Below are 27814 nucleotides of genomic sequence, written 5' to 3'. Positions count from 1 at the left end.
GGGCCCTGTACTACGAACGGAGGTCAACCTATCCAGAAGTAACCCAGGGTTCCCCCGCTAAACCGGGGTTGACAAAACCCGGTTATCTTGTTTGGGGTTAAACGGTACTACGACGCCAGTTATGAAGCTGATTTGTTGAACCTGTGTTAACCTAATCAGGGTTAATGCGCGTTCACGTTAAAGGGGAGGTTATCAGCGCAAATCCCCACTGTTCACAATGGCACGGTCGCCGTACTTCACGGAGGAAGAATGCGCTGTCATCATGCAAAGCTACGAGGAGTTCAAAACAACATTAAGAGCAAAATCTAACACAGCGGCTGCCAATAAGGAGCGGCAAGCATGTTGGCAACGAATTGCCGATCGGGTAAATGTGCAAGTACATTCTCCCTTCTACATGTTCCAGAACAGAAGTATAGGATGAGAGAAAGCTTCATGATCAATCACAAGTCACAGAAAATGGTCCTTCGACGTGGCCCCAGTCATATATAGCTTGTTTAATGTCCGAAAAATCCTGAATAAAATTTGGTATGGTGAATTCATGGAGTAGCCTACTTAAGCTGATATGTGCACAGAGTCACATGAATTAGGATGACTGACTGTTCAGTCCCTTGGTGTATGTCCTGTGAACATTTCAGAGGCAACAGCAGTGCCAAACGCACCTGGCAACAGGTGAAAATGAAATATAAAAACATCATTCATAATGGGGTGTGTGTGCGCGTGCAAGCAAGCATTCATTTGCCTTTTATTTATTCAAGTTTTATCTGTTTGCCTAATAGTTCAAATTGTTTTGTATATAGTTTATAATGTTGTTGTGTGATATTAATGATAATATTGTGGGAAAACTACTTTACACGGACATTCATTTAATTTATTCTATCGTCATTTTGTTTGTTCTATTTTTGTGTATTTTATTTATTTATCTGTTTGTCTAGTTATATATTTTTCTAATAATATATTTTTTGCATTAATAGTTTGTTTTTTCCTATTAAAATAATCTTGTGTTCTTGTTATAACTTTATCTATTTATCTGACTGTTTAGTTGTATCTATTTTTATTACAATTTCAATATTTTTAATGTAGAAAGTTTGTTTTTTTTCTATTAAAATGTTTTTGTGTGATAACTAGTTCTTGTGTTATATTTATTGTAGTTTTATCTATTTTGTATCTCAGACAAATATTTTTGTAAGTGTTTTTCTATAAAATATTCTTGCGTTCTTGGTAACTATGTTCTTGAGTGGGTTTTTTTTTTTTTTTTTTACAGAAAAGCCGTTCTGCATGGACATTCATTGAAGCCCTCGTTGTTTTTTAATGGTTATTTATGAGCGTTAAGGGGTTACAATAATGTAAGTCTAGGTTGCTTTATATAAAAGGTATGTCCAGAAATATTGATGTCACTGTCTAAGCAGAGGGATCTGGCTTCTTTAGACGCTGTCTTCTTAAAACTGAATAAATATTTAAAAAGAGCCAAATGAGGCAGTCTTTTGAACGGCTCTTTTCAAAGAACGGATCACAAAGATGCAGATCCCATCAAAGAGCCATAAATCCCATCTCTAATCTGCGCTCCGATATCGCACGGGTCATCCAGGTACGCTGGCATTGTCTCTAGAGGAAATGTCGGTGGAGAGGTGGTGTTTAAAAAGGGTGTGGTTAATCGGAAACCTCGGGTTAACCAAGAACATAACCTGAGACGAGCAGGTTTGAGATGCAGCGTAAGTTGCCATGGCAGCATACCTCGGTTTGAACATAGCCAACTTTTGTAGTATGGGTTAATCGGGAAGTTACGCTGCACGTGATCAAGTTACTCTCGAAGTTACCCTGGTAAGCCAGAAAACCCGCTTCATAGTACAGGGCCCCGTTCTACAGGATCGCAGGCAAGCTGGAGCCTATCCCAGCTGACTACGGGCGAAAGGCCGGGTACACCCTGGACAAGTCGCCAGGTCATCACAGGGCTGACACACAGACACCCATTCACACTCACACCTACGGTCAATTTAGAGGGTCACCAGTTAACCTAACCTGCATGTCTTTGGACTGTGGGGGAAACTGGAGCACCCGGAGGAAACCCACACGGACACGGGGAGAACATGCAAACTCCGAACAGAAAGGCCCTCGCCGGCCCCGGGGCTCGAACCCGGACCTTCTTGCTGTGAGGTGACAGCGCTAACCACTACACCACCATGCCGCCCCTGAAGAACTAAAAAGTGTTGCAATTGTACTACATTTCCAAAGATTCAAAAATATTGGTTTGCATCAAAAAGCAGGGCATTTATCCGTGTGTTATTTATTTATATATAATTCAGTTATTAATGCCAATCCTCATCCACGCTACCAGTTTTGGAGGGTGGAAGCTAATAACCTGCTTCTGCCATGATGCAGGAAACCAATCACGGCATCTTTTTTCCTTAATACAACAAAGGGATAGTTACACAAACTTCATAAAGACCTAAGATTCCACAGATGCGCTGCAATTCACCAACATCATTTTGTATATGAGAGAGAGAGAGAGAGAGAGACTACAACCTCTAGTCCCAACACCATTCTAGTGAAAAAAAAAAAAAAAACAGTACACAAATATATTTGTTTAAAATCTCACTTTAATCAGAAACTGACTCATAAAAACAATCTGTACATTCCCTGGAATAATAATTTACAGAGTCATTAAACGGTCAAGTATACACACACTGTATTCTGATTTATTTAGTGGTGATGTATGAATAGTCATGGCCGAAAGAATAAATCCAGACCAGGTGATTAAAAACATCCTAATGTCATATGGATAGCATCAGGCAAATCCTTTTGTGGACAGGAATCTGTCTATCATGTCAAAGGATCTTGCTGGTTGGTCATACGGCAAAATATGTCCCCCACCTCTAACGATGACCTTAAAAATAGAAGAAGAAGAACTGTCTTACAGAGTCTCAAACATGAGTACACATAAATGACAAGGAGAGTACAAAGAGAGCACGTTCTAAGATGAGTTGATTCAACACCGGAATTGGTTTGAATCTTTATCACTGAACTTAAATCTGTGCCAGGAAACTTTATGTGGATACCCTCAATATCTGCACTCCCCCCCCCCCAAAAAAAAAGTTTATATCAGAGTCATACCCTTGCTTTTTTGGATAATCTCTCTCCAATACTGCGAACCGTACTTTCTAAGAACTGCTGCTGTAATCACAAAAACTATCCTGTGCTCATCCCAGTATCCTCATACTGACCATCTTTTACCGCAAGTTGGCCTAGAGGTCTGCCTCTCAATCAGGAGATCGCGAGTTCTACTCACGGTCGGGTCATACCAAAGACCATCATAAAAATGGTACCTACTGCCGTCTGGCAAGGCACGCTGTAATACAGATGCAAGTGGGGAGTCAAACTCTCACACACTACGTTCACACTGCAGGCTGAAGTGACTCAAATCCGATTTTTTCGCCCATATGTTACCTGTATCCGATCTTTTATTGACAATATGAACGACACAGATCCGATTTTTTTCAAATCCGACCCAGGCCGTTTGGATATGTGGTCCTAATTCCGATTCCTATCCAATCTTTTCATATGCGACTTCAGTCTGAACCGCCAGGTCGCATTCATCCGACTTGCACGTCATCAACAAGCCACAAACGTCACTATTCTGCGCTGAAGTAGGCGGCGGGTCTCTCAAAAAAAGTTACAACATGGCTTTGATGTTCCTTTGAACGGAGGTTGCAGTCATTACCCCGCAGAACGCCTGAGCCAAAACCCTTGCCCTCTTCCTTCTCAACCACCTCCTTAACATCAGGCTATTGTGCATGTTCTGGCTCCGTCGCAACAACAACTGCATCATCGCCAGGTACTCCATGCTGGCTACTGTCATACACAGGAAACTTTAGGTTACTTCCGTAAACACTGGCCATGCTCACTGCGTGTGACGTCGTCGTATCCTGCAATGCGCATGCGGAACACTTTTAGGTCGCTTTTCGTTCATACTGAGGATCACATACAAGTCGCATATATTTGTTAATGTGAATGACCTCACAAAAAAAATCGGATTTCACAAAAAAAATCGGAATTGAGCATTAAGCCTTGCAGTGTGAACGTAGTGACAGTTACCAGAGGACTAGCCCCCCACTGTAACCCTAGCTATGTAATAGGCGAGAGGCCGAAGGCCACGGAAATGGAGATCGGCGCCACGTGGCATGGGAAGGACTTTAATTTGATTAAACATCTTTTAAACACAATACTGTTTGCGTTTACTTGTCTGCACCCGTATAGTGAAATTACCGTACTTATAATTTCACTATCCGGGGTCACCCAAAGAGGACTGGTTCCCTTTTGTGTCTGGTTCCAGGGAAGGTTTCCTTGTCGTGGTGTATTGCGGCAGCTTTTCTTCACTACGGTCACCTCTGGAGTTTTATAAAGCTGCTTTGTGAATATGTCCATCACTAAAAGCATCATACAACTAGAAAAGCACTCGGAGAGCGCAGACCTCCGCCAAGAATCCTTTAAAAAATTCCGGGATCCAGAAGGTGATCCGGATCACCGCCAAAATTTAATGGATTGTTACTTGCGCCCAGTCACACCTCTGGAAAAAGTTTCAGAGCAATCCGTTCATAACTTTTTCCGTAATGTTGCTAACAGACAAACCAACGCTACCGAAAACAATCTCCTTGGCGGAGGTAATTATTGATTTGAATTCAACTTATGACTAGTTGACTTCTGTATGAGTGACACTGCTTTAAAATATTGCTCTATGGCATGTATTTAAAAAAAATAAAATAAATAAAAGTTTACCTGGTAGAACTGTTTCACTTGCCGGATGTATCCGGCTATTTCCGTGTCACTGGGCTGCACCTTCCAGTAGAAGCGCTCAGCTTGTTTATACGCATCTGCCCCAGTCCAGTTCACTGTGGGTAGGAAGCGTTCAGTCAGTGGAGCTGCCACGATCACGTCCAGCTGCCCACTGTACATCAGCACCTACAGTAATGCATTATAATGAACTGGAGTCTACAGTAAAAGGAAGTTAGGATTGTTACGCTCATTGGCACAATTACAATTCACAAGCAAGGAGCTCTACTTGGTGGCTCACTGTGTACTAAGAACAAAGTTCTGTTCTGAATCTTCTCACCCTGTAGTTATCCATGAGGACACCTAGCCAGGGTTTGATGGACTTCATGACATCCTGGAGAAGATGTTTCTCCACCTCAGAGCCACTGTGAAAAGTCAGGTTTCCTACATGGATGGAGCTTCTCACATTGGACAGCGTCACAAACTTGCTAAAGTACTCCTGATCTTCAGGCTCCTGTTCAGGAAACACAGCACCACCAGAGAGAATGAAGAATAATGACTGCATTCACACACTGTAGGAAAGTAACTGCACTTCAACAACGGACACGTAAAGCAGTACCACAGAATAATGTGCAAGTAAGGAAATACTGCCTTCCTTCATGCAATTTTTAAACTACCCTGCCAATATACAGTAGGGAATGTCCCAGTAGCCTGTAAAGAGTAGAAAATAATGTCTCCACACTTTTGTGCAAAATATTAATACATATTCTGTATATTATGCAGTGTATATTGCAGATATTTTTTATATATTAGTGTATATTCTGCAGAGCACTCCATATTTTTAGTTTATTCTTTTTTTATTGTATTTATTACATTCTATCTTCACGACCTACAGAGCATTGCAACAAGCATTTCACTACATGTATGACTGTATGTGACAAATTTGGATTTGAGAAACATGCATCCTCCTTAGTTTTGGAGTGAAGAAAATGATACATGTACCTCCATTTTAAAGCATCAGGAAAATCTTTTTTGCGTTTGCATAGTTTGATGTTTAATGTTTGAGTGTTTTGTCCACTAGTTGTGGCGTAACTCCAGACCGAGTTTTGGCGTCAGTTCCCTTCAGGCCTTGATCTGCCGTGGGTGAGGTCTGTACTCCTCACTATGGACTGCAGTGAGCTTGTTGCTCTTTTAACATCAGGGTTGTCCAGCACTCTGTGCGGCGGTGCTTCTGTGCTTCGTGCAGTGTTCCGAGCGATGTTGCCCGGTGGCATTGTGGTGGCTGTGTGGGTAGTTTGGGACGTGCTAGCACTCTGTGCGGCGGTGCTTCTGTGCTCGCTTTGTGGATCCATGGCGCAGTGTTCCGACCAATGTTGCCCGACAGCATCGCAGAGGCTGTGTGGGATTTATCTTCGTGCACCTGGTGGGACTGTGGTAGCTACGCCATTGGAATTACATCCCGACCCTCTCTTGGTGGACTTATTTTTTTTAATATATATCCCCCAACTGAAAAGCGACCTTGGGTATGAGAAAGGCGCTACAGAAGTTGAACGGATTATTTTTTTTATTTAACAGAATTGCTGGGCGGCATGGTGGTGTAGTGGTTAGCGCTGTTGCCTCACAGCAAGAAGGTCCGGGTTCGAGCCCCATGGCCGGCGAGGGCCTTTCTGTGCGGAGTTTGCACGTTCTCCCCGTGTCCGCGTGGGTTTCCTCCGGGTGCTCCGGTTTCCCCCACAGTCCAAAGACATGCAGGTTAGGTTAACTGGTGACTCTAAATTGACCGTAGGTGTGAATGTGAGTGTGAATGGTTGTCTGTGTCTATGTGGCAGCCCTGTGATGACCTGGCGACTTGTCCAGGGTGTACCCCGCCTTTCGCCCGTAGTCAGCTGGGATAGGCTCCAGCTTGCCTGCGACCCTGTAGAAGGATAAAGCGGCTAGAGATAATGAAATGAGATGAGAACAGAATTGCTTATCCATTTATTTTCCTATAAAAAACCCATTACGTTAATTTATTTGAATGTACCTAATTCAGGTGTTTAGTGGTTTGAGGTCATCCTCATACAGTATGTTTATTTTATTAATTGTTTTTAAGGTGTGAAAAGTTCAAGAAACTGGTTCAACATCTCAAGATGTTTGCTGCCAGCATTCAGGCTAAGAGTACATCAGACCAGTGTTTCCCAACCTTTCTTGAGCCACGGCACATATTTTACATTTGAAAAATCCCACGGCACACCACCAAACAAATTTTTTATATTATACCCCCCCCCAGGAAAATCATTTTGAAAAATAAGGCCTTACAAACCACTTTTCCTGCAATCTGAGCTGTAGTAGATAAAAAAAAAAAAAATCTGTTGTCTTTATATATTTACATGAAAATATGTTTCAAAATGAATAGGAGTATTGTTTGAATTCAAAATAAAATAATTCTACATTCAAGGGTATGGTTATAATTCATGATCAACAAAAATGACAAACTAAATTCACATTAAACTTAAGTTCTATTAATTATCAATGTTCATATATTAAATCAAATTTCTTAGGGTGACTGACCTTTTCTCCCTACGTCCTCATTAGTTGCATACGATTTCTTCAAGAAGTCTTTTGAAATATTTAAGTTTTCAAAACTGTCAGCATTAATTCAGATTTACTGACTATCATATACATGTTCAATGTATTAAATCAAACAAATGCTAAGTTTATAGGATAATGTCTATGTACACTTTATACAATTATTTATAGTTCACAGTCACTTCTCATTTTCATTTGATCATTTCGACTTCTTCAGCTTTTTAGCCAAAGACAAAAGCTTGTCGGTCCTCTCTTTTGTAAGAACTGTTATGATTGACTATCATGCTCTCGCCATCGATGTTTTGGCCAATTACATTGTAGAGAACACGTATTCTACCGCGAGACTTAGCGAGACTAAAGATGGCGAAAATGTAAACATGTAACATCGTCGTAGGAATGAATCATGCTTGAGTATCACGAAGGAACATACCCCAACCCCCCTCAATAAATTGGAAAAAAAAAAAAAAAAAAAAACGGATTTGGCATAATATAAAAAGGTCGATTTTTACTCAGAAAAAGCGGAAATCCGCCGAAAAGCGGAAAATTCTCATCCCTGCTATCGCCATCACCGCTGTCACACCCGAAGCATTACTAATTCTATTGTCTGAACGGCAACAGGTAGATACACAGGTTAATTAGCTACCTGCTACCATCTATTGGAAGATTATTTAATTGTTCTGCCAGTCACTATACGTCGCTGGCATAGACGAACGAAGACAATATTTGCATTAAATAAATAATTTTCGGAACAATTAAGTGAAATTGGATAATGTCCCACAGTACACCTGATGATCTCTCACGGCACACTAATGTGCCGCGGCACAGTGGCTGGGAAACACTGCATTAGACATACAACAGCTATCAAGACCTATAACTAAAAAAAAAAATAATAATAATAATAATAATAAATACATTGACATTTCACAAAACTGGAAGAGGGTATAAAAAGATCACACTTATTACACACAAGTAGCAACATACCTTCTGAAATATCATTTTAGTTGTTTCACTATTAAAGCTAGACGGCCTTTCGATTTCATAAAATCGGTGAAATTTAGCTCCCTCTGAAATTTGGCGATTGTGATACATGTTTATTTCTGTAATATCTCACAAAATATCAGGCCATTCTGTGGCTGGAAAGTTATCTAATTTGAAGGGATTCCCAAGCAAATAACGTGCAAGAAATCGCTCGCTTCACACAGTCAAGCAGACAGAGGCAGTCCGTGTGCGCATACACAGGTTTACTCACTGACAGTTACAGCATTCTGTTGCAAAACAAGGAGCTGATCACACCGAGGTGCTCGCTGACCACCGATATTTATTAGTTTAGTCCTGCGTTTCCTTTCCTTCGCAACACAACGTCTTTTTTTCTCACGTTCCGTTAATGCAGTCGGTCTTTCCAGTTTCATTCGCACACCCACGTCCCCCATTTTTCTCTCCTGTTTCAAATTTGTATCCCACAATGCCTTGCACGAACGGGGAAAACCCACCACATGATGCATGACGTGGTATCTTGTTTTGCATCATGGTGAAGCAGGGAAAAAAAAAAAAAAGAATTTAGGGCCATGTGGCCCTCAATTCATTAAAATTGTTCTATTTAAAAAACAAAACCTAATAAAATTGGAAGTCTGTGATTCGAATTCAGTAGCTCTCGGTCCACTAAACAGAAATAATTGGGGTGTCAGGGAAAATTTTTGTGACCTACACTTGAAAAATCTGAAAAGCAATCCCTCAACGTACACCACTAACCAACATGAAATGTCTTACTGGGGTAATTTCAAAATAAGGGTGCACAAACTTTTGCATTCAACTGGATATACCTTACTTAAAATGTTCAAGTGACACCAAAGTCACTTAAGACTTTGTCTTAAAAGACCCAGTGTTAGGGAAGAGTTATAATTGAAATACTTCTCACAATAAACACAATGTAGACAGAGAGCCAGAATGTGTTTCACTTCAACCTCCCACGTCACGTGTGTGAAGCAGTTTGATTAATTTCTCTCAAAAACAAAGGTTTTACGTATACAGGTAGAGTCAAAGGGTCTCTGTACCTGACACTGCATGTAGTTAAAGTAGTTTGTGCATCCAGTAGCATTCTGGAAGAATGATGGATAAGGAAAAATGTCTCCGTTCAGTAAGCTATCAAACACCTGAAAGAGAAAGCACTTTATTAGGCATCTGTAAAGCAACAAATGTACAATCAGATGCATGATTTCCCAAGTAGAACAGCATTTTAGGTAGAATTTTCAGCACAATACAAGCTTTCGTTTAGGAAACAAAAAGATATGCTATAGTAGTGAATGCACCTCAAAGGCTTCGATCCATTTCTCCTCCTGGATGAGTTTGACGCCAGCATCTGTCTGCTGCTTCACATACTGCCTCTGCAGCTCGTCCACCATGCTGGTCTGGTATAGGAAATCTGCATAACCTCCCAACATCTGACAGACAGAACCACAAATCAGAATCAAAATCAAGTGCCGTGTCTGAAACCACACTCTCTCGCACATCGTCACTGTATCAAGCAGACACCAGACCAAAAGCCAATTATAACCTACAGCATGTCATTTTCTGTACTGTACTTGGCAGTTTTAAACATACAGTACCAGTCAAAAGTTTGGACATGCCTTCTAATTCGAATGTTTAATTAATAAAAGATAACAACAACAAAAAAAAGGTCACTTTATGCCTTAATGATGGATGTCGTTTCTCTTTACTTAGTTGACAAAGTACAGAATATGGATTACTACAGTTGTGGAATAGGGCTATTTACTGTCCATCCATTATCCATAACCGCTTATCCTGTGCAGGCAAGCTGGAGCCTATCCCAGCTGACTACGGGCGAGAGGCGGGGTACACCCTGGACAAGTCGCCAGGTCATCGCAGGGCTGACACAGAGACAAACAACCAGTCACACTCACACCTACGGTCAATTTAGAGTCACCAGTTAACCTAACCTGCATGTCTTTGGACTGTGGGGGAAACCGGAGCACCCGGAGGAAACCCACGCGGACACGGGGAGAACATGCAAACTCCGCACAGAAAGGCCCTCGCCGGCCACGGGGCTCGAACCCGGACCTTCTTGTTATGAGGCAACAGTGCTAACCACTACACCACTGTGCCGCTCGGCTATTTACTAATTATATATATATATATATATATATATATATATATATATATATATATATATATATATATATATATATATATATATGAGAGTGATTCCACGCTTATGGGTACTGAAATGGGGACATGAACTTATTTTTAAAAATTCACCTAAAACCATTTCTTTTTTTACCATCAGGTCACAAAACATGTAATCTTTAATGAATGATATGTTAAAAGATAACTTTAATTTTCTGAGATGTAATAAAAACATATTTATATGCCAAAGTCAAGCCTATGAGTTCCAAAATGATGTCTGTTACATTACTTCTGTTACGATTGTCCATCTTGCGTCTGTTACAAATTAATTACAATCTAGCTATATACCATGTTAATCTTATTGAAAGAATGTGTATGTTTATTCTAATACACATGTTTATTAATTATATTTGCTAAAACATCACCTTCCTATGTTTCAAAAAGTAATTCTACATTGTTAAAATTGAGAATATATATGTCCACAACACTTCTGTTACGTTCTGACTTTGGCATATAAATATGTTTTTATTACATCTCAGAAAATTAAAGTTATCTTTTAACATATCATTCATTAAAGATTACATGTTTTGTGACCTGATGGTAAAAAAAGAAATGGTTTTAGGTGAATTTTTAAAAATAAGTTCATGTCCCCATTTCAGTACCCATAAGCGTGGAATCACTCATTCATTATATATATATATATATATATATATATATATATATATATATATATATATATATATATATATATATATATATATATATATGGCAACAAGAAATTGTACTAATTAGCTTTTGACAAGGCACAGCTGTTAAAGGGGAACTGAAGGCAATTTTTTTTTTAAATCATCAAAATTCTATTATTTTGTCGCTGCTATAGCAAGTTATGAGTATTTGAAATATGCTCTGTAATATATATCAGTCCATATGTCAAAGCAATGGCCGTAAATGAGATTCGCTGAGACCTGTGCGAGACCTCATAGGACGGAAGTAAAATGTACAGCGGAAATCAAAGTGACCGACATCTGCCAACGTTGTCAAAAGACACGCACACCTTCCTTCAAATGCTGACGTAATCAAGCTGGAAGTTTTCCCTGTGTCCGAAATCGCTCCCTACTCACTATATAGCGGGGACGCCATTTTGTAGTGCTGTCCGAAACCTTAGTAAGGATTATGTGGGAAAATGTGCTCAGTATAATATATATTTATCTCAAAAAATACATGCATGCATGTATTTATTATTTTGAAAACCCACCACCCGACTGACATGGCACGTTTTAATTGTGCGACAGTAATGACGTAAATACCAGCATGACGGACTCGTCTTTATCCTGTCATCTTTCCAACTCTTCTCTACTCCACGTTGGTTTGAAGTCGTATGGAATAATCTCCATCACTGATGAAGCTGACAAATCTCGAAATTAATCTAAATTGGAATGATATGGCGATCTGGCCGCTGCGTAAATGGTTTTCAAAATGGCGACGCTGACACTTCATGTTTGAAGTCTCACCCAGGTCTCGTGAAGATTGCGCGGATAAGTGACGTCTGCCATGGACCATACTAACTACATTCAACATGGCTAAAAACCGAAAAGGCTGATAAGTGTAATATAATATGCCAATACAAGTCACGATACAGGGCGGCACGGTGGTGTAGTGGTTAGCGCTGTCGCCTCACAGCAAGAAGGTCTGGGTTCGAGCCCCGTGGCCGGCGAGGGCCTTTCTGTGCGGAGTTTGCATGTTCTCCCCGTGTCCGCGGTTTCCCCCACAGTCCAAAGACATGCAGGTTAGGTTAACTGGTGACTCTAAATTGACCGTAGGTGTGAATGTGAGTGTGACTGGTTGTCTGTGTCTATGTGTCAGCCCTGTGATGACCTGGCGACTTGTCCAGGGTGTACCCCGCCTTTCGCCCGTAGTCAGCTGGGATAGGCTCCAGCTTGCCTGTGACCCTGTAGAACAGGATAAAGCGGCTAGAGATAATGAGATGAGAAGTCACGATACAAGGTTACTAAAACCGAAAACGTAATTGAATAAACATGTTAATTAAGAAATAAGGCAAGTTTGAAAATGACTTCAAGTCTCCTTTAATTGAAAAGCATTCTAGGTGACTACCTCATGAAGCTGGTTAAGATAATGCCAATAGTGTGCAAAGCATCATCAAGGTAAACAGTGAACACTCTGAAGAATCTAAAATATGAAAGATATTTTAACACTTGTTTACCATATGCATCCTATAGGTTATTTCATAGTTTTGATGTCTTCAGTATTGTTCTACAATGTAGAAAATAGTCAAAATACAGAAAATCCTATGAACCTGAGAAACCCCATTTCCAAACTGGTGACTGGTACTGCGTTTACAATGAAGCATTATTTCATTGTTGTGAAAAACATAAAAAGCCTCCTGTCTGAATTTGTTCACTATATTTGAACAGTAGCCATTTTGTTGTGGACTTCAGATTACATTCTTTTGAGAGTTCACGATATTATTACCCATAGTGCACCATAAATCCAATGTACACTACCGTTCAAAAGTTTGGGGTCACCCAGACAATTTTGTGTTTTCCATGAAAAGTCACACTTTTATTTCCCACCATAAGTTGTAAAATGAATAGAAAATATAGTCAAGACATGTTTCTGGCCATTTTGAGCATTTAATCGACCCCACAAATGTGATGCTCCAGAAACTCAATCTGCTCAAAGGAAGGTCAGTTTTATAGCTTCTCTAAAGAGCTCAACTGTTTTCAGCTGTGCTAACATGATTGTACAAGGGTTTTCTAATCATCCATTAGCCTTCTGAGGCAATGAGCAAACACATTGTACCATTAGAACACTGGAGTGAGAGTTGCTGGAAATGGGCCTCTATACACCTATGGAGATATTGCACCAAAAACCAGACATTTGCAGCTAGAATAGTCATTTACCACATTAGCAATGTATAGAGTGGATTTCTGATTAGTTTAAAGTGATCTTCATTGAAAAGAACAGTGCTTTTCTTTCAAAAATAAGGACATTTCAAAGTGACCCCAAACTTCTGAATGGTAGTGTACAACTGATGCAGGGTAACCGCATAGGGGAGAGCGGGGTAAGATGAGCCACTTTTTACATTTTTCATCATAACTACATGTTAAAGTCATTTTGCTTCCAGTCTACACACCATACCAAATTTCAAAGTGTACTGTTACTATCTGAGCAAAAAATAATTGATAAGCTCTTATGGTTAGAGTGATATTACCTCTTGAAAAAAAAATGTCAAGTGGCTCAACTTACCCCATGCACGGGGTAAGATGAGCCACTGTGTGGGGTAAATTGAGCCAACACAAAACATGTTAGGTTAACAAAGTAAACAACTTTTATTATTAGAAATGCAATCAGTGAATCAAGTCAAGTCAATCAAGTGGGGGATAGGGCCGTTGCATAGAGAAGGGGAGATGAAGAGAGAGGTGATAGAACGAGATGGGATAGGGAGGGATAGATAGATGGATAGAGATATGCGTAGATAGATAGAAAGAGGGATGGTTAGAGAGGGAATGAGAGATGTACTATATTATAGAAATTACTAAAACAGTAGAACAGTGCCAAAAAATCTTATTTCTTTCAGTAAGTTAAAACATGCAGCAATCATTCCATCCATAATAATTTCATCATTATTCAATGTTCCAAGCGTTCAAATTGCAAGGGAACACCATTTGCCTCTCCCTCCGTGCTGTCCCCCCAACAGTAAAGGGGCGGGGCAATTTTTTCACAATATCCTGTCTTGACAGGACAGCCTCATCTTTCTCTTTGAAGACAAAGGTTGGCTTTCTTGCAGAGCCATGGCATGACCGGCTTCTTTTGAGAAATCTTGCCTCTATTTCGAAGACATCCAATTTGATTATCTGGCCAATGAAGAAATGCACTTTCTTCTTCCCCGTGAATTTTGCCACAACATAATCCCCCACATCTAACAACTGGTCTTCCTCATCTGATGTCATATATATATGTTGTTGTCATATATGACCAGTAAATGTGAAAACTTAAGTGTCATCCATATTGGGTAAGCTCAGCCACCAATGGGGTAAGTTGAGCCAGTGGCTCAACTTGCCCCACATCTAATGGCTCATCTTACCCTGTGGCCACCATTTTGTAGAAAAATGCTAATAAAGGGGATTAGGCTAATCAAAATTATTTTTATTAGCATTCATATCATAGCTTAGAAAGCCACTAACTTAACCCTAATGTGTCTAAATATTATTCTACTTTTGTCTTCTCTAAATCATCTTCACTGTGGACAAACATGGAATTGACTTAGAAAGCACAAAAACACATTTTTATAAATATCTCCCTCACCTAGTTTGACATGTGGTGCTCCTCTCCACAAGTGTAAGTAAATGGTCCCGCCCCCCTTTGAATGTGGTCACATTTGTGTACTGTTTCTTAGAAACAGGGGGTGGCTCATCTTACCCCCTGGCTCATCTTACCCCGCTCTCCCCTACTAAAATATATAGCAATTTATTTTCACTCAAAACACACTTGCTAGGATGAACATGAGTGTGGCCAACTTAATATGTACAGTACCATTCAAAAGTTTGGACACACGTACTCAGAGGTTTTACTGTATTTTGACCATTTTCAGTTGCACATTGGATTTATGGTGCACTATATTGTGAACTCTGAAAAGAATATAATCTAAGAAATACACAACAAAATGGCTACAGTTCAAATGGTGCATTGTATAGCGAACAAATTCAGACAGGAGGCTTTTTATATGTTTTTCACAACAGTATTGTACTGCTTCAAGTCTACAGCTTTCATGATATGTAACTACACGGTGGACTCCGTGGCCTAATGGTTAGAGAAGCAGCTTTGGGACCAAAAGGTTGCTGGTTCAATTCGCTGGACCAGCAGGACTGGCTGAAGTGCCCTTGAACAAGGCACCTAACCTCCAACTGCTCTGGCAAGAATGGTGGTATACCTTGTGTCTGATTAGCCAAAGAAAAGCTGATGATGTGATCATCAGTTCGGGTGGTGCCCAACCGAAGTGATGAAGAGAAAAAAAAAAAGTCACCCGTTTGGAAATAGGTTTCTCGGGTTCATAGGTTTTTCTGTATTTTGACCATTTTCTCCATTAACTAAGTAAAGAGAAACAGTCCATCTTCTGACTGGTACTGTAGGTGTGCAGCTTATGGACTTGACTTGGAAGTGAGGTTTGCATTTACTTTTCCCCTCAACTTGCACTTGAGAGCTTCCTACCCAAGACTCTTATGCCGCTTTTCCACTACCAACGCGGCTGAGTTGGGCTGAGTCGAGCTGAGTGGGGCTGTTGGGGTTGCATTTCGACTACAACCGCGCTGAACCGTGCTGGCTGGAAGTGGGTGGACACACTGGGTGGAGTTAGCGAAAGTGGGTGGACGTCACGTGATGTCGTTAGGCGGCGCAAACAGTGACATCAGTGACTTTTTAAGCGGTAGTCTCATGACCCGGATAGTAAACAATAAACATGGAGGACATGGAGTCGTTAGTGTTGCTGGTCTTGGTGCTGTGGCTTATTGTCACCGACAACGCCAACAGATACTGGCAAGAGCGTATAGATGAGGCGAGGCGCATAAGGCTTCAGAAATTCTCGTAATTCGTAATTATTCTTCTTCCGGGTTTACGGTGTTTACAGATCCCAGCGTGCTCGCGGGGCGTGTGTGGGCACGTGAGGACACTCCTCCTCACCAATCAGTGCACAGGGGAGTGTCTCCTCACGCCCCTAGCCCCACTCAGCTCGGTTTGGCTCGCTTCAGCCCTACTCCAAAACCGTGCGAGTTTTGGGTGCTGAGTAGGGCTGAAGCGAGCTGAGTCGTGCTGCTCTAAGGTAGTCAAAACGCGAGCCGTGTCGGGCTGAAGTGAGCTGAAAAAGGGTAGTGGAAAAGGGCCATTAGATGTAATACCTTGGAGAGTAAGTGACTTGACCCGAAATCTCTCTCAGTCACACACACACACACACACACACACACACACACACCAGTGGCATTAAAGACCAATCCTCTGTCCACTCACTATCTCAGGATCACACAGACCATCTCCAATAGCCACGCCCTTGAAGTTGATCTTCACTTTGGCAGAGGGATTATTCTTGTGGATGTAGTAACCAATCGCTGGAACATACTTTCCTGCATAGGACTGCACAGGACAAAAAAAAAAAAAAAAAAAAAAAAAAAAAAACAGTGCAGTATATTCCTCATATTAAATACAAGCAGTGCAGCTACCCATGGGATCGCCTAAAGCATTGTGTGTTCTCCGTTATGACTGTGATTGAGTGGATGAGAGGAGAACAGTGCCATCTTCTCACTCACCTCTCCTGTGGCATAGAACTCATTGGGCTGAAACTCACTAAAAAGCTGGAAAAACTGAACCAGTGCACTGCAATGCAGCAAAACACAACAGACATGTTAAAAAACCAAACAAACAGGAATCTGGACAGAAAAGGCTTACTTTATAATACAGGAAAATTCATGGTCAGCTTACTTATAGAGATCTCTGCCAACATCATCCTGGTTTTTGGCAAAGCCGGCATCATTATCAGTGAAACTCCATCCAGTACCCACCTAATGGAGTATGCATAATTACTCAAAAGTCACACACAGAGGTCAGACAAGCGATTTATTTTAAAATATGCTCATGTAATTTAACATTACTCTAATAACAATAACCTATAAGAACATCAGATGCACAATGGAGCTTGAGTCAAATCCACAGAAATGGAATAACTTACCGGATTGTCAATATACAGAACTGAGTATCTGGAAGTCCAGGGGAAGTCCCTGTAGCCCACTTGGAACAGACAGAAAAGGTTACATGGGGTCTAGAGCATCATGGCCTTTTAGTTTATACAAGGCACATGACAAATTCAACAGCGCCAACCAATAATGTTCAACAGACGATATGTACTCACATGTGAGATTCTTGTAGACAAAGTAAGGCCCATGTTCCACAAAAAGGCCAAACATGGACGTGCCTCCAGGGCCTCCCTGCAGCCACAGCAGCACTGGAGCACTCTCTGGTTTTATCTGCACATAGAAACTCTTATCAGCGCAAAACAATAACCCACGTACTGTATTATTTACTAAGAGTCAGAAAGCGCACATAACACACATGGTGAGATATAGCTTGTAGTTTTGGATTGATAAGAAAGAAGAAAAACAAAACTAAGCATTTAAAGGGCAAGTCTGTGACTGGGGTGCCTTTTTTGCAACTTAACACTTTATTTGAAAAATTTTCAATATTGAAACAAAGAAAACACGCACTTAACCATTTAAGAATGTGTTCATGCATCTCGGGCAACAATATTTCATCTTTTATGTTGTTTCTTTGATGGAACTGTCTGTGTTTCATTCTTAAATGAATAACAGGGTTGAGATTTAAAGCGTAAAGTTAGCAAATACACAAAATGGCCTGAAGGTTATGCCGCTTTTCCACTACCAACGCGGCTGAGTTGGGCTGAGCCGTGCGGTGCTGAGTCGAGCTGAGCGGGGCTGTTGGGGTTGCATTTCGACTACAACCGCACTGAACCGTGCTGGCTGGAAGTGGGTGGACACATTGGGTGGAGTTAGCGAAAGTGGGTGGACGTCACGTGATGTCGTTAGGCGGCGCAAACAGTGACATCAGTGACCTTTTAAGCGGTAGTCTCATGACCCGGATAGTAAACAATAAACATGGAGGACATGGAGTCGTTAGTGTTGCTGGTCTTGGTGCTGTGGCTCGTCACCGACAACGCCAACAGATACTGGCAAGAGCGTATAGATGAGGTGAGGCGCATAAGGCTTCAGAAATTCTCGTAATTCGTAATTCTTCTTCTTCCGGGTTTACAGATCCCAGCGTGCTCGCAGGGCGTGTGTGGGCATGTGAGGACACTCCTCCTCACCAATCAGTGCACAGGGGAGTGTCTCCTCACGCCCCTAGCCCCACTCGGCTCGGCTCGCTTCAGCCCCACTCCAAAACCGTGCGAGTTTTGGGTGCTAAGCAGGGCTGAAGTGAGCTGAGTCGTGCTGCTCTGAGGTAGCCGAAACGCGAGCCGTGTCGGGCTGAAGTGAGCTGAAGCGAGCTGAAGTGAGCTGAAAAAGGGTAGTGGAAAAGGGCCATTAGAGACGCAGCCTTAGGCCCAAAGGATCACTGGTTCGATTCCTGGAACCGGCAGGAAAAATATGAGGGGATTTAACTGAATGAACAGCACTTTCCCCTCCCTCTGCATCATGGCTGAAGTGCCCTTGAGCAAGGCACCTAACTCCCAACTGCTCCCTGCTAACCTGCCCTCTATTCTCTGTGTGTGCACACTCACTGCTTCAGATGGCTTAAATGCAGAGGAGGAATTTCGCCGTGCTTGAGTGTGCATGTGACAAAGGCTTCTTCTTCGAAATGTGGTTAACTACCATTCCTGCTAAAGGCATGATGAAATTAATAGTTTACTTCAATCTATAATTTGGGTAACGGAGTTGAGCTGTCAGTCACCTCGAGCTTGTTGCATGCATCCTGATTAAACTTCTTAAGCAATCACAATGTAAAACACCTTCCCATGTCCCTGTTCCCAAAATATTCAGGAAAGCAGATGATACATGAACATGATGCATCATGTCCAACTTCTTGTCAAACATGCACCTTGTGAAACATACTAAATATTTCATTGGGGTGAGTAACAGGGTTAAGTGAATGTTGCAAAACACTAAAACGTACATTTTTCATGACCCTTAAAGGCGACATATTACACCCTTTTTCCACAAGTTGACACACTTCCCTGAGGTCTGAGACATGCTTTGGTCAAAATACCACAAGGATAAAGCACCACCGCTCTCTTCTCACCCTGTCTAAACAGCCCTTTTCAAAACGGACAATTTGAGCGCCTTTTCCTTTAAATGATAATGAGCCACTGCTCACTCCACCTTCCTCTTCTACCAGCCAATCAGGTAGCACTTTCCTCATGAATATTTATTCTAGGGGTGGGACTAGATTTAAAAAAAATCAAATTACAGGCTTTGTAATTAATCTCAATTAATCGCACTACCGTATTTGCCCCAAAAGCAACAATTATTTTATGTAACTAAATATGTGAAGAGTTCAAATAATACACACATGATTTTTAGATCCAAACTCATTTAATGGCTCTAAACAATAAATTGCATTTCATTTTGCAATTAAACAAAGGTAAGGTCCCTGTCCAAAATTGAAGAGACTAAGGTTTAAAGGAACAGTCCGCCGTACTTCCATAATGAAATATGCTCTTATCTGAATTGAGACGAGCTGCTCCGTACCTCTCCGAGCTTTGCGCGACCTCCCAGTCAGTCAGACGCAGTCAGACGCGCTGTCACTCCTGTTAGCAATGTAGCTAGGCTCAGCATGGCCAATGGTATTTTTTGGGGCTGTAGTTAGATGCGACCAAACTCTTCCGCGTTTTTCCTGTTTACATAGGTTTATATGACCAGTGATATGAAACAAGTTCAGTTACACAAATTGAAACGTAGCGATTTTCTATGCTATGGAAAGTCCGCACTATAATGACAGGCGTACTAACACCTTCTGCGCGCTTCGGCAGCGCATTGATACGGAGCTCAGATATCAATGCGCTGCCGAAGTGCGCAGAAGGTGTTAGTACGCCTGTCATTATAGTGCGGACTTTCCATAGCATAGAAAATCGCTACGTTTCAATTTGTGTAACTGAACTTGTTTCATATCACTGGTCATATAAACCTATGTAAACAGGAAAAACGCGGAAGAGTTTGGTCGCATCTAACTACAGCCCCAAAAAAATACCATTGGCCATACTGAGCCTAGCTACATTGCTAACAGGAGTGACGGCGCGTCTGACTGACTGGGAGGTCGCGCAAAGCTCGGAGAGGTACGGATCAGCTCGTCTCAATTCAGATAAGAGCATATTTCATTATGGAAGTACGGTGGACTGTTCCTTTAAGTGCCATTTTACTAACCATTTTAGTTGTTACCTTCTGGATCACACGCCGCAATCTGCAATACATCTCGTAGACCCTTGTCTTCTACCACCGATAGCAGTCTGCAGTCCAGGCCAATCCACTCGGCCAGTGTGTTCGTTAAATTTTCTGACGTTGCCCTGCTCATTTTCTTCTGGAATCCAGCCATTTCTTCAAGTTTGCACTGCTGACCAGAACTGCTACCTCGAGCTGCAGCTGTTTCAGTAATCGCGGTGACATGCTTGGCATTTAAACGGTACCGTAAAGTTGACGAGCTTCTGTGATGAGCAAACTCCTTTCTGCACAGTTTGCAATAAACTGTGGTTTTATCAACAGTTCCATCGGGTCGTTTTTTGAATATAAATTTACCGTCCAGCAGACCCGGCGCGCTTTCAAGCTCCGTTGCTGTAACTGGAACTGTGTGCGTCAGTATATTTGTCGCACCATAACACGGTGCACTAACAACGGTTCCGGGTTGTTTGGCATGCAAACTGCGATAAAATGCGTTAATATTTTTAACGAATTAATCTGTTTGAAATTAATTAATCTTAATTAACGTGTTAATGTCACACCCCTAATTTATTCACAAAGGCAGTGAGTGGAGATACTCAGATGAGGGGCGGAATAATTCTAATGAGCTCCATTTGTGACATAGAAAGGGGAGCCAAATCTGAACGACTTGTTGAAGCGCGTGTTTTCTGAAATAGGCAGCACAAAAGAAACTGATTGGGTTGTTTTATTTCAGAGTTTGTGAATTGGTAGGCTCCAGATACTAAAATGTATGTGCACAAGCATTGAAAAAGTGAGGTTGTTTTTTTTAAATAACAATGTCCCCGTGGGCGGCACGATGGTGTAGTGGTTAGCGCTGTCGCCTCACAGCAAGAAGGTCCGGGTTCGAGCCCCGTGGCCGGCGAGGGCCTTTCTGTGCGGAGTTTGCATGTTCTCCCCGTGTCCGCGTGGGCTTCCTCCAGGTGCTCCGGTTTCCCCCACAGTCCAAAGACATGCAGGTTAGGTTAACTGGTGACTCTAAATTGACCGTAGGTGTGAATGGTTGTCTGTGTCTATGTGTCAGCCCTGTGATGACCTGGCGACTTGTCCAGGGTGTACCCCGCCTTTCACCCGTAGTCAGCTGGGATAGGCTCCAGCTTGCCTGCGACCCTGTAGAACAGGATAAAGCGGCTAGAGATAATGTCCCCTTTAAAAAAAATAACTGTTAAGTGCTGTATATAGGTTTTATTAAAGATAACTATATCAAAACATGTCTACAGGTTGTTATAAAAAACATTTATTAAAAAAAAAAGTTCACTTTTAATTTACACGTGTAAGTGTAATGTCAGTGGCACACAAATGGCACCTTAATCAAACTAATTATGAAACGTAGGACACCTAAACACTACAGTGATCATTATTCATGCTGTTATGAAGCTGTAAATATAATTCCATGAATCCAAAGTTACAAGCAAAACATGTTAATGCTGGGATGTGTATTGAATTTACACGCTCACCTGTGCAGGAAAGAACCAGAAGAAGAGGTTACTGTTGTAGCTTTTGTTGACCGTGAGATAGCCAGAGTAACTCTTTACATTAGCACCAGGCAGAGGGCCCACCAAGCTCAGCTTTCTAGCTGTAAGCCAAGAGAATAGAATGCATTTACATTTTTCAGTGGAAGACAAACTATTCCCCCCCCCCCCCCCCCCATCTGAGCCAAGGAGGCTTTTCACATCTCAAAAACTCCAAAAATCATGTACAACAAGTTTTTAAATTGCAATAGTTATTGGTGTGGGTTTTTTCCCCCCCTGAACAATACCGAGGTGGGTTCAGTGAAAATCCTTTGTATGAATAATTGTTCCAGATTTCTAAATGGTCCTTTACTTGGAACCTGTTCTGGAGATTCCTCCAGAGACACAAACTGAAGAACACTAGGGTACCAGATTTCACTTTCCCCTCCTAAAACTGTAAAGGACTATATTGGATTTATTAATACTAAATCTGTCTGTGATTGCACTTGCAAGACAGAAGCGTGAACCCGACAATGAATTAAATCAATTCACATGATGTCTACTCATGATTCTACTTTTCCTGAAAGGTCACAACTGATGACCAAGTCTTAATGGCAAAAAGAGGAAAAGAAAAAATATGGGCACGTCACCAAAAAACAAGTCCAGTGCAGCAAAACTGCATCACGAGAGTGTGATCTGAAATGACAGGGTATCAAAAAAAGACCAACATATTGCTTTTCTAATTCTGCTGTAAATACATTCCTTAATTTATAATGTATGCACCACCAAAATATTTGGGTCACTTCATAGCTTTTTTTTCCCCCTCCTTCCTCATAGCCTGCGCAAAGGATTTGTTGTTAACGGTGGTGATGAGGGTGCGCAGTCCTCGTCCGCACTGCTTCGCTCCCTGCCAGGGATCCAGGTGGCAAGCAAGGGAGCAGGACGACCAGGAACGATGGGGGGCTGCACCTCCAATGATGGTTCCCAGGAGGATGGGGGCACGTGTCTGCATTGGCTACAGGAATCACCAGACCGTTCAGACTGCCTGGCTTTCAGCCTGTGTTCACCCTTCCACCAGTGATTCCAGGAATCACCCCTTGCGTCACTAAATATGAAAACTATCTGGTTGCTGTGTATGCATTTATATTTACACATCACAAAGTTAACAGCTTGGGGCAGCACGGTGGTGCAGTGGTTAGCACCATCACCTCACACCAAGAAGGTTCTGGGTTCGAACCTCATGGCCGACGGGGCCTTTCTTTCTGTGTGAAGTTTGCATGGTCTCCCTGTGTCTGTGTAGGTTTCCTCCACAGTTCTAAGACATGCAGATTAAGTCAAATACCCAGCCACTTGGGCTGCACAAGACTTCGTGCCGGTCCCAAGCCTGGACAGATTGGGGAGGGTTGCGTCAGGAAGAACATCTGGTGTAAGACCTATGCCAAATCAAATAGGTGGAACAGATCCGTTGTGGTGACCCCGAACACATGGGAGCAGCCAAAGAAAGTTTACAGCTAGTTTTCTCCAAATGTCATTTTCTGTTAAGATTATGGATACCGTAAACGGTTTCATTAATTTCTCTGGATTGGCTGCACCAAATTCCACAAATAACTACTTCTGACTAGAATTAGAATATCCAATAAAACACCTTTTAAATTTTTTGACTAACCGGACTCTTTTTGTAGGGACACACACCATATACAAAAGCTTTTTCAATCATGTGGGTAGTTAAACTACCTGCCCTAGACCATGGAAGTAGGTCATAATGACTGAACTTTATTATAATCCTGAAAATTTTTCAAAATCTTCAGGTTTACAGCACAGGTCCAGTGTTCACGACATATCTTGTCCTCATTAGAAAAGACAGCAGGCTGTTACTTAGGTTTCAGTATGAATTTTAAGGAAGCAAATACTAGATTTAAAAACTAACTTTTAACTTCCTTTTGACCAGCATGTGATCTCACGAGACCTGGGTCCGTAAACAGTACAGTAAACCAAGCACCATGTTGTTCATTTAACTTTCACATTTCACCGGGTTTATTTTAAGCCATCGGCTGTAGTAGGAATTTAAGAACTACAATGAGCTTGAGTGGAAAAAAACAAACAAAAACAAACAAAAAAAAAACCCACACACACAGAAGGGGAAGAGAGAGAGAGAGAGAGAGAGAGAGAGAGAGACGTACAGTGGTGCTTGAAAGTTTGTGAACCCTTTAGAATTTTTTATATTTCTGCATAAATATGACCTAAAACATCATCAGATTTTCACACAAGTCCTAAAAGTAGATAAAGAGAACCCAGTTAAACAAATGAGACAAAAATATTATACTTGGTCATTTATTTATTGAGGAAAATGATCCAATATTACATATCTGTGAGTGGCAAAAGTATGTGAACCTTTGCTTTCAGTATCTGGTGTGACCCCCTTGTGCAGCAATAACTGCAACTAAACATTTGTGGTAACTGTTGATCAGTCCTGCACACCGGCTTGGAGGAATTTTAGCCCATTCCTCCGTACAGAACAGCTTCAACTCTGGGATGTTGGTGGGTTTCCTCACATGAACTGCTCGCTTCAGGTCCTTCCACAACATTTCGATTGGATTAAGGTCAGGACTTTGACTTGGCCATTCCAAAACATTAACTTTATTCTTCTTTAACCATTCTTTGGAAGAATGACTTGCATGCTTAGGGTCGTTGTCTTGCTGCCTGACCCACCTTCTCTTCAGATTCAGTTCATGGACAGATGTCCTGACATTTTCCTTTAGAATTCGCTGGTATAATTCAGAATCCATTGTTCCATCAAAGAGGGCAAGCCGTCCTGGCCTAGATGCAGCAAAACAGGCCCAAACCATGATACTACCACCACCATGTTTCACAGATGGGATGAGGTTCTTATGCTGGAATGCAATGTTTTCCTTTCTCCAAACATAATGCTTCTCATTTAAACCAAAAAGTTCTATTTTGGTCTCATCCATCCACAAAACATTCCAATAGCCTTCTGGCTTGTCCACGTGATTTTTAGCAAACTGCAGATGAGCAGCAATGTTCTTTTTGGAGAGCAGTGGCTTTCTCCTTGCAACCCTGCCATGCACACCATTGTTGTTCAGTGTTCTCCTGATGGTGGACTCATGAACATTAATATTAGCCAATGTGAGAGAGACCTTCAGTTGCTTAGAAGTTACCCTGGGGTCCTTTGTGACCTCGCCGACTATTACACGCCTTGCTCTTGGAGTGATCTTTGTTGGTCGACCACTCCTGGGGAGGGGAACAATGGTCTTGAATTTCCTCCATTTGTACACAATATGTCTGACTGTGGATTGGTGGAGTCCAAACTCTTTAGAGATGGTTTTGTAACCTTTTCCAGCCTGATGAGCATCAACAACACTTTTTCTGAGGTCCTCAGAAATCTCCTTTGTTCGTGCCATGATACACTTCCACAAACATGTGTTTTGAAGATCAGACTTTGATAGATCCCTGTTCTTTAAATAAAACAGGGTGCCCACTCACACCTGATTGTCATCCCACTGATTGAAAACACCTGACTCTAATTTCACCTTCAAATTAACTGCTAATCCTAGAGGTTCACATACTTTTGCCACTCACAGATATGTAATATTGGCTCATTTTCCTCAATAAATAAATGACCAAGTATAATATTTTTGTCTCATTTGTTTGACTGGGTTCTCTTTATCTATTTTTAGGACTTGTGTGAAAATCTGATGATGTTTTAGGTCATATTTATGCAGAAATATAGAAAATTCTAAAGGGTTCACAAACTTTCAAGCACCACTGTACAGTACCAGTCAAAAGTTTGGACACACCTTGTAATTCAATTTTTTTCATCTCATCTCATTATCTCTAGCCGCCTTATCCTTCTACAGGGTCGCAGGCAAGCTGGAGCCTATCCCAGCTGACTACGGGCGAAAGGCGGGGTACACCCTGGACAAGTCGCCAGGTCATCACAGGGCTGACACATAGACACAGACAACCATTCACACTCACATTCACACCTACGGTCAATTTAGAGTCACCAGTTAACCTAACCTGCATGTCTTTGGACTGTGGGGGAAACCGGAGCACCCGGAGGAAACCCACGTGGACACGGGGAGAACATGCAAACTCCACACAGAAAGGCCCTCGCCGGCCATGGGGCTCGAACCCAGGACCTTCTTGCTGTGAGGCGACAGCGCTAACCACTACACCACCGTGCCGCCCTCAATTTTTTCTTTATTTTTTATTAATTAAGTCACTTCATGTCTTAAAGCAATGATGGTTGTCGTTTCTCTTTACTTAGTTGAACAGTTCTTGACATATTATGAATTACTATAGTTGCGGAATAGGGCTATTTACTGTATTTTAATTATTTACTATTTACTGTTTGATCTCAAATGCATTAAGAAGGCAAGAAACTAGTCCACTAATTAACTTTTGACGAGGCACCTGTTAATTGAAAAGCATTCCGGGTGACTACCTCATGAAGCTCATCTCATTATCTCTAGCCGCTTTATCCTGTTCTACAGGGTCGTAGGCAAGCTGGAGCCTATCCCAGCTGACTACGGGCGAAAGGCGGGGTACACCCTGGACAAGTCGCCAGGTCATCACAGGGCTGACACATAGACACAGACAACCATTCACACTCACATTCACACCTACGGTCAATTTAGAGTCACCAGTTAACCTAACCTGCATGTCTTTGGACTGTGGGGGAAACCGGAGCACCCGGAGGAAACCCACGCGGACACGGGGAGAACATGCAAACTCTGCACAGAAAGGCCCTCGCCAGCCACGGGGCTCGAACCCGAACCTTCTTGCCGTGAGGCGACAGTGCTAACTACTACACCACCGTGCCGCCCACTCTGAAGAATTGAAGAATTGTTATTTCATAGTTTTGATGTCCTCAGTATTGTTCGACAATGTAGAAAAAACATAAATGAGTAAAGGTGTCCAAACTTTTGACTGGTAGGGTATTCAGTTAGCATGTGTGTTGTGAAAATCGTACCTTCCTCTATCTTGCCTTGTTCCAGGTACGGACTGAGGAAAAGTGGTGCTCCAGGGTCCGGTCCATCAGATCCTCCACTCACATGGAGAGATTTTCTGCAGAAGAACGAAGAGCAGCCCCTGGACCACACCGACTCCGAAAACCCAGCGAGGAGCAGAGCAAGCAGGCATCCCTTCATCATCCTGAAGCATCAAGCATGAAATTAGACACATAACAGGAAGAGTCATGCTTCCTGTTATCACTTAACAGTCTGATGAACTGAACCCTGGTTAAAAAGATTAAGGTAACACATTATAGGAGCTGCATCCAATACTCTGTATTAAATACCAGGCTGTATATCCAAAATGAAACCAGAGAACTGAAAACATAAACATGAGAGGCTGTGACTCAGCTGGATGAAATGATTCAGCTCAGTGGAGTCTTCCACCAGCCTGAGCTAGACATCAAAATGACACTCAGCCGAGACAAACCAAGCCATGACATATTTAAACTAATTCAGTGTTAAATCATTTACTAATGAGCTTTTCATACAAAAGAAGAAAAAGCACTTACTCTAAAAGCAGCCAGCACTCAGGGATAAACACACACACACCACCAGGTTCACTGCAGCCACAATAGAACACTGAAGAATCACGTGGCTTGTCACATGATCTACATGTGACTCGTGTCACGTGATCTGTGTCTAGTCTAACTTCATCACAAAGTGAAATAATCCCCTCTTTTATACACTACCGTTCAAAAGTTTGGGGTCACTTTGAAATGTCCTTATTTTTGAAAGAAAAGCACTGTTCTTTTCAATGAAGATCACTTTAAACTAATCAGAAATCCACTCTATACATTGCTAATGTGGTAAATGACTATTCTATTGATTGATTGATTGATTGATTACTTTATTCTGAACAATAAAGAAG

At 41.7% G+C, this 27814-nt stretch overlaps 1 protein-coding gene across 1 annotated transcript; it reads right to left on the bottom strand.

Annotated features, from left to right (window-relative positions):
* Positions 1-2576: 2576 nt before the first annotated feature.
* On the bottom strand, positions 2577-27530 carry cpvl (carboxypeptidase vitellogenic like). The gene is made up of 13 exons (XM_060921799.1): positions 27456-27530; positions 26904-27085; positions 21917-22035; positions 17390-17504; positions 17210-17268; positions 16963-17042; positions 16791-16857; positions 16495-16617; positions 9639-9770; positions 9384-9482; positions 5105-5278; positions 4771-4953; positions 2577-2881 (listed from the first exon to the last, which is right to left on the bottom strand). The coding sequence occupies exons 2-13, from the start codon at positions 27082-27084 to the stop codon at positions 2783-2785; spliced, it is 1431 nt and encodes a 476-aa protein (XP_060777782.1). The 5' UTR covers position 27085; positions 27456-27530; the 3' UTR covers positions 2577-2782.
* Between the last annotated feature and the right edge of the window lie 284 nt (positions 27531-27814).

Source organism: Neoarius graeffei, chromosome 5, assembly GCF_027579695.1.
Source record: "Neoarius graeffei isolate fNeoGra1 chromosome 5, fNeoGra1.pri, whole genome shotgun sequence".
Lineage (NCBI taxonomy): Eukaryota > Metazoa > Chordata > Actinopteri > Siluriformes > Ariidae > Neoarius > Neoarius graeffei.
Note: the sequence above shows the minus strand (reverse complement) of the source record. Positions and strands in the feature narration are given on the sequence as shown.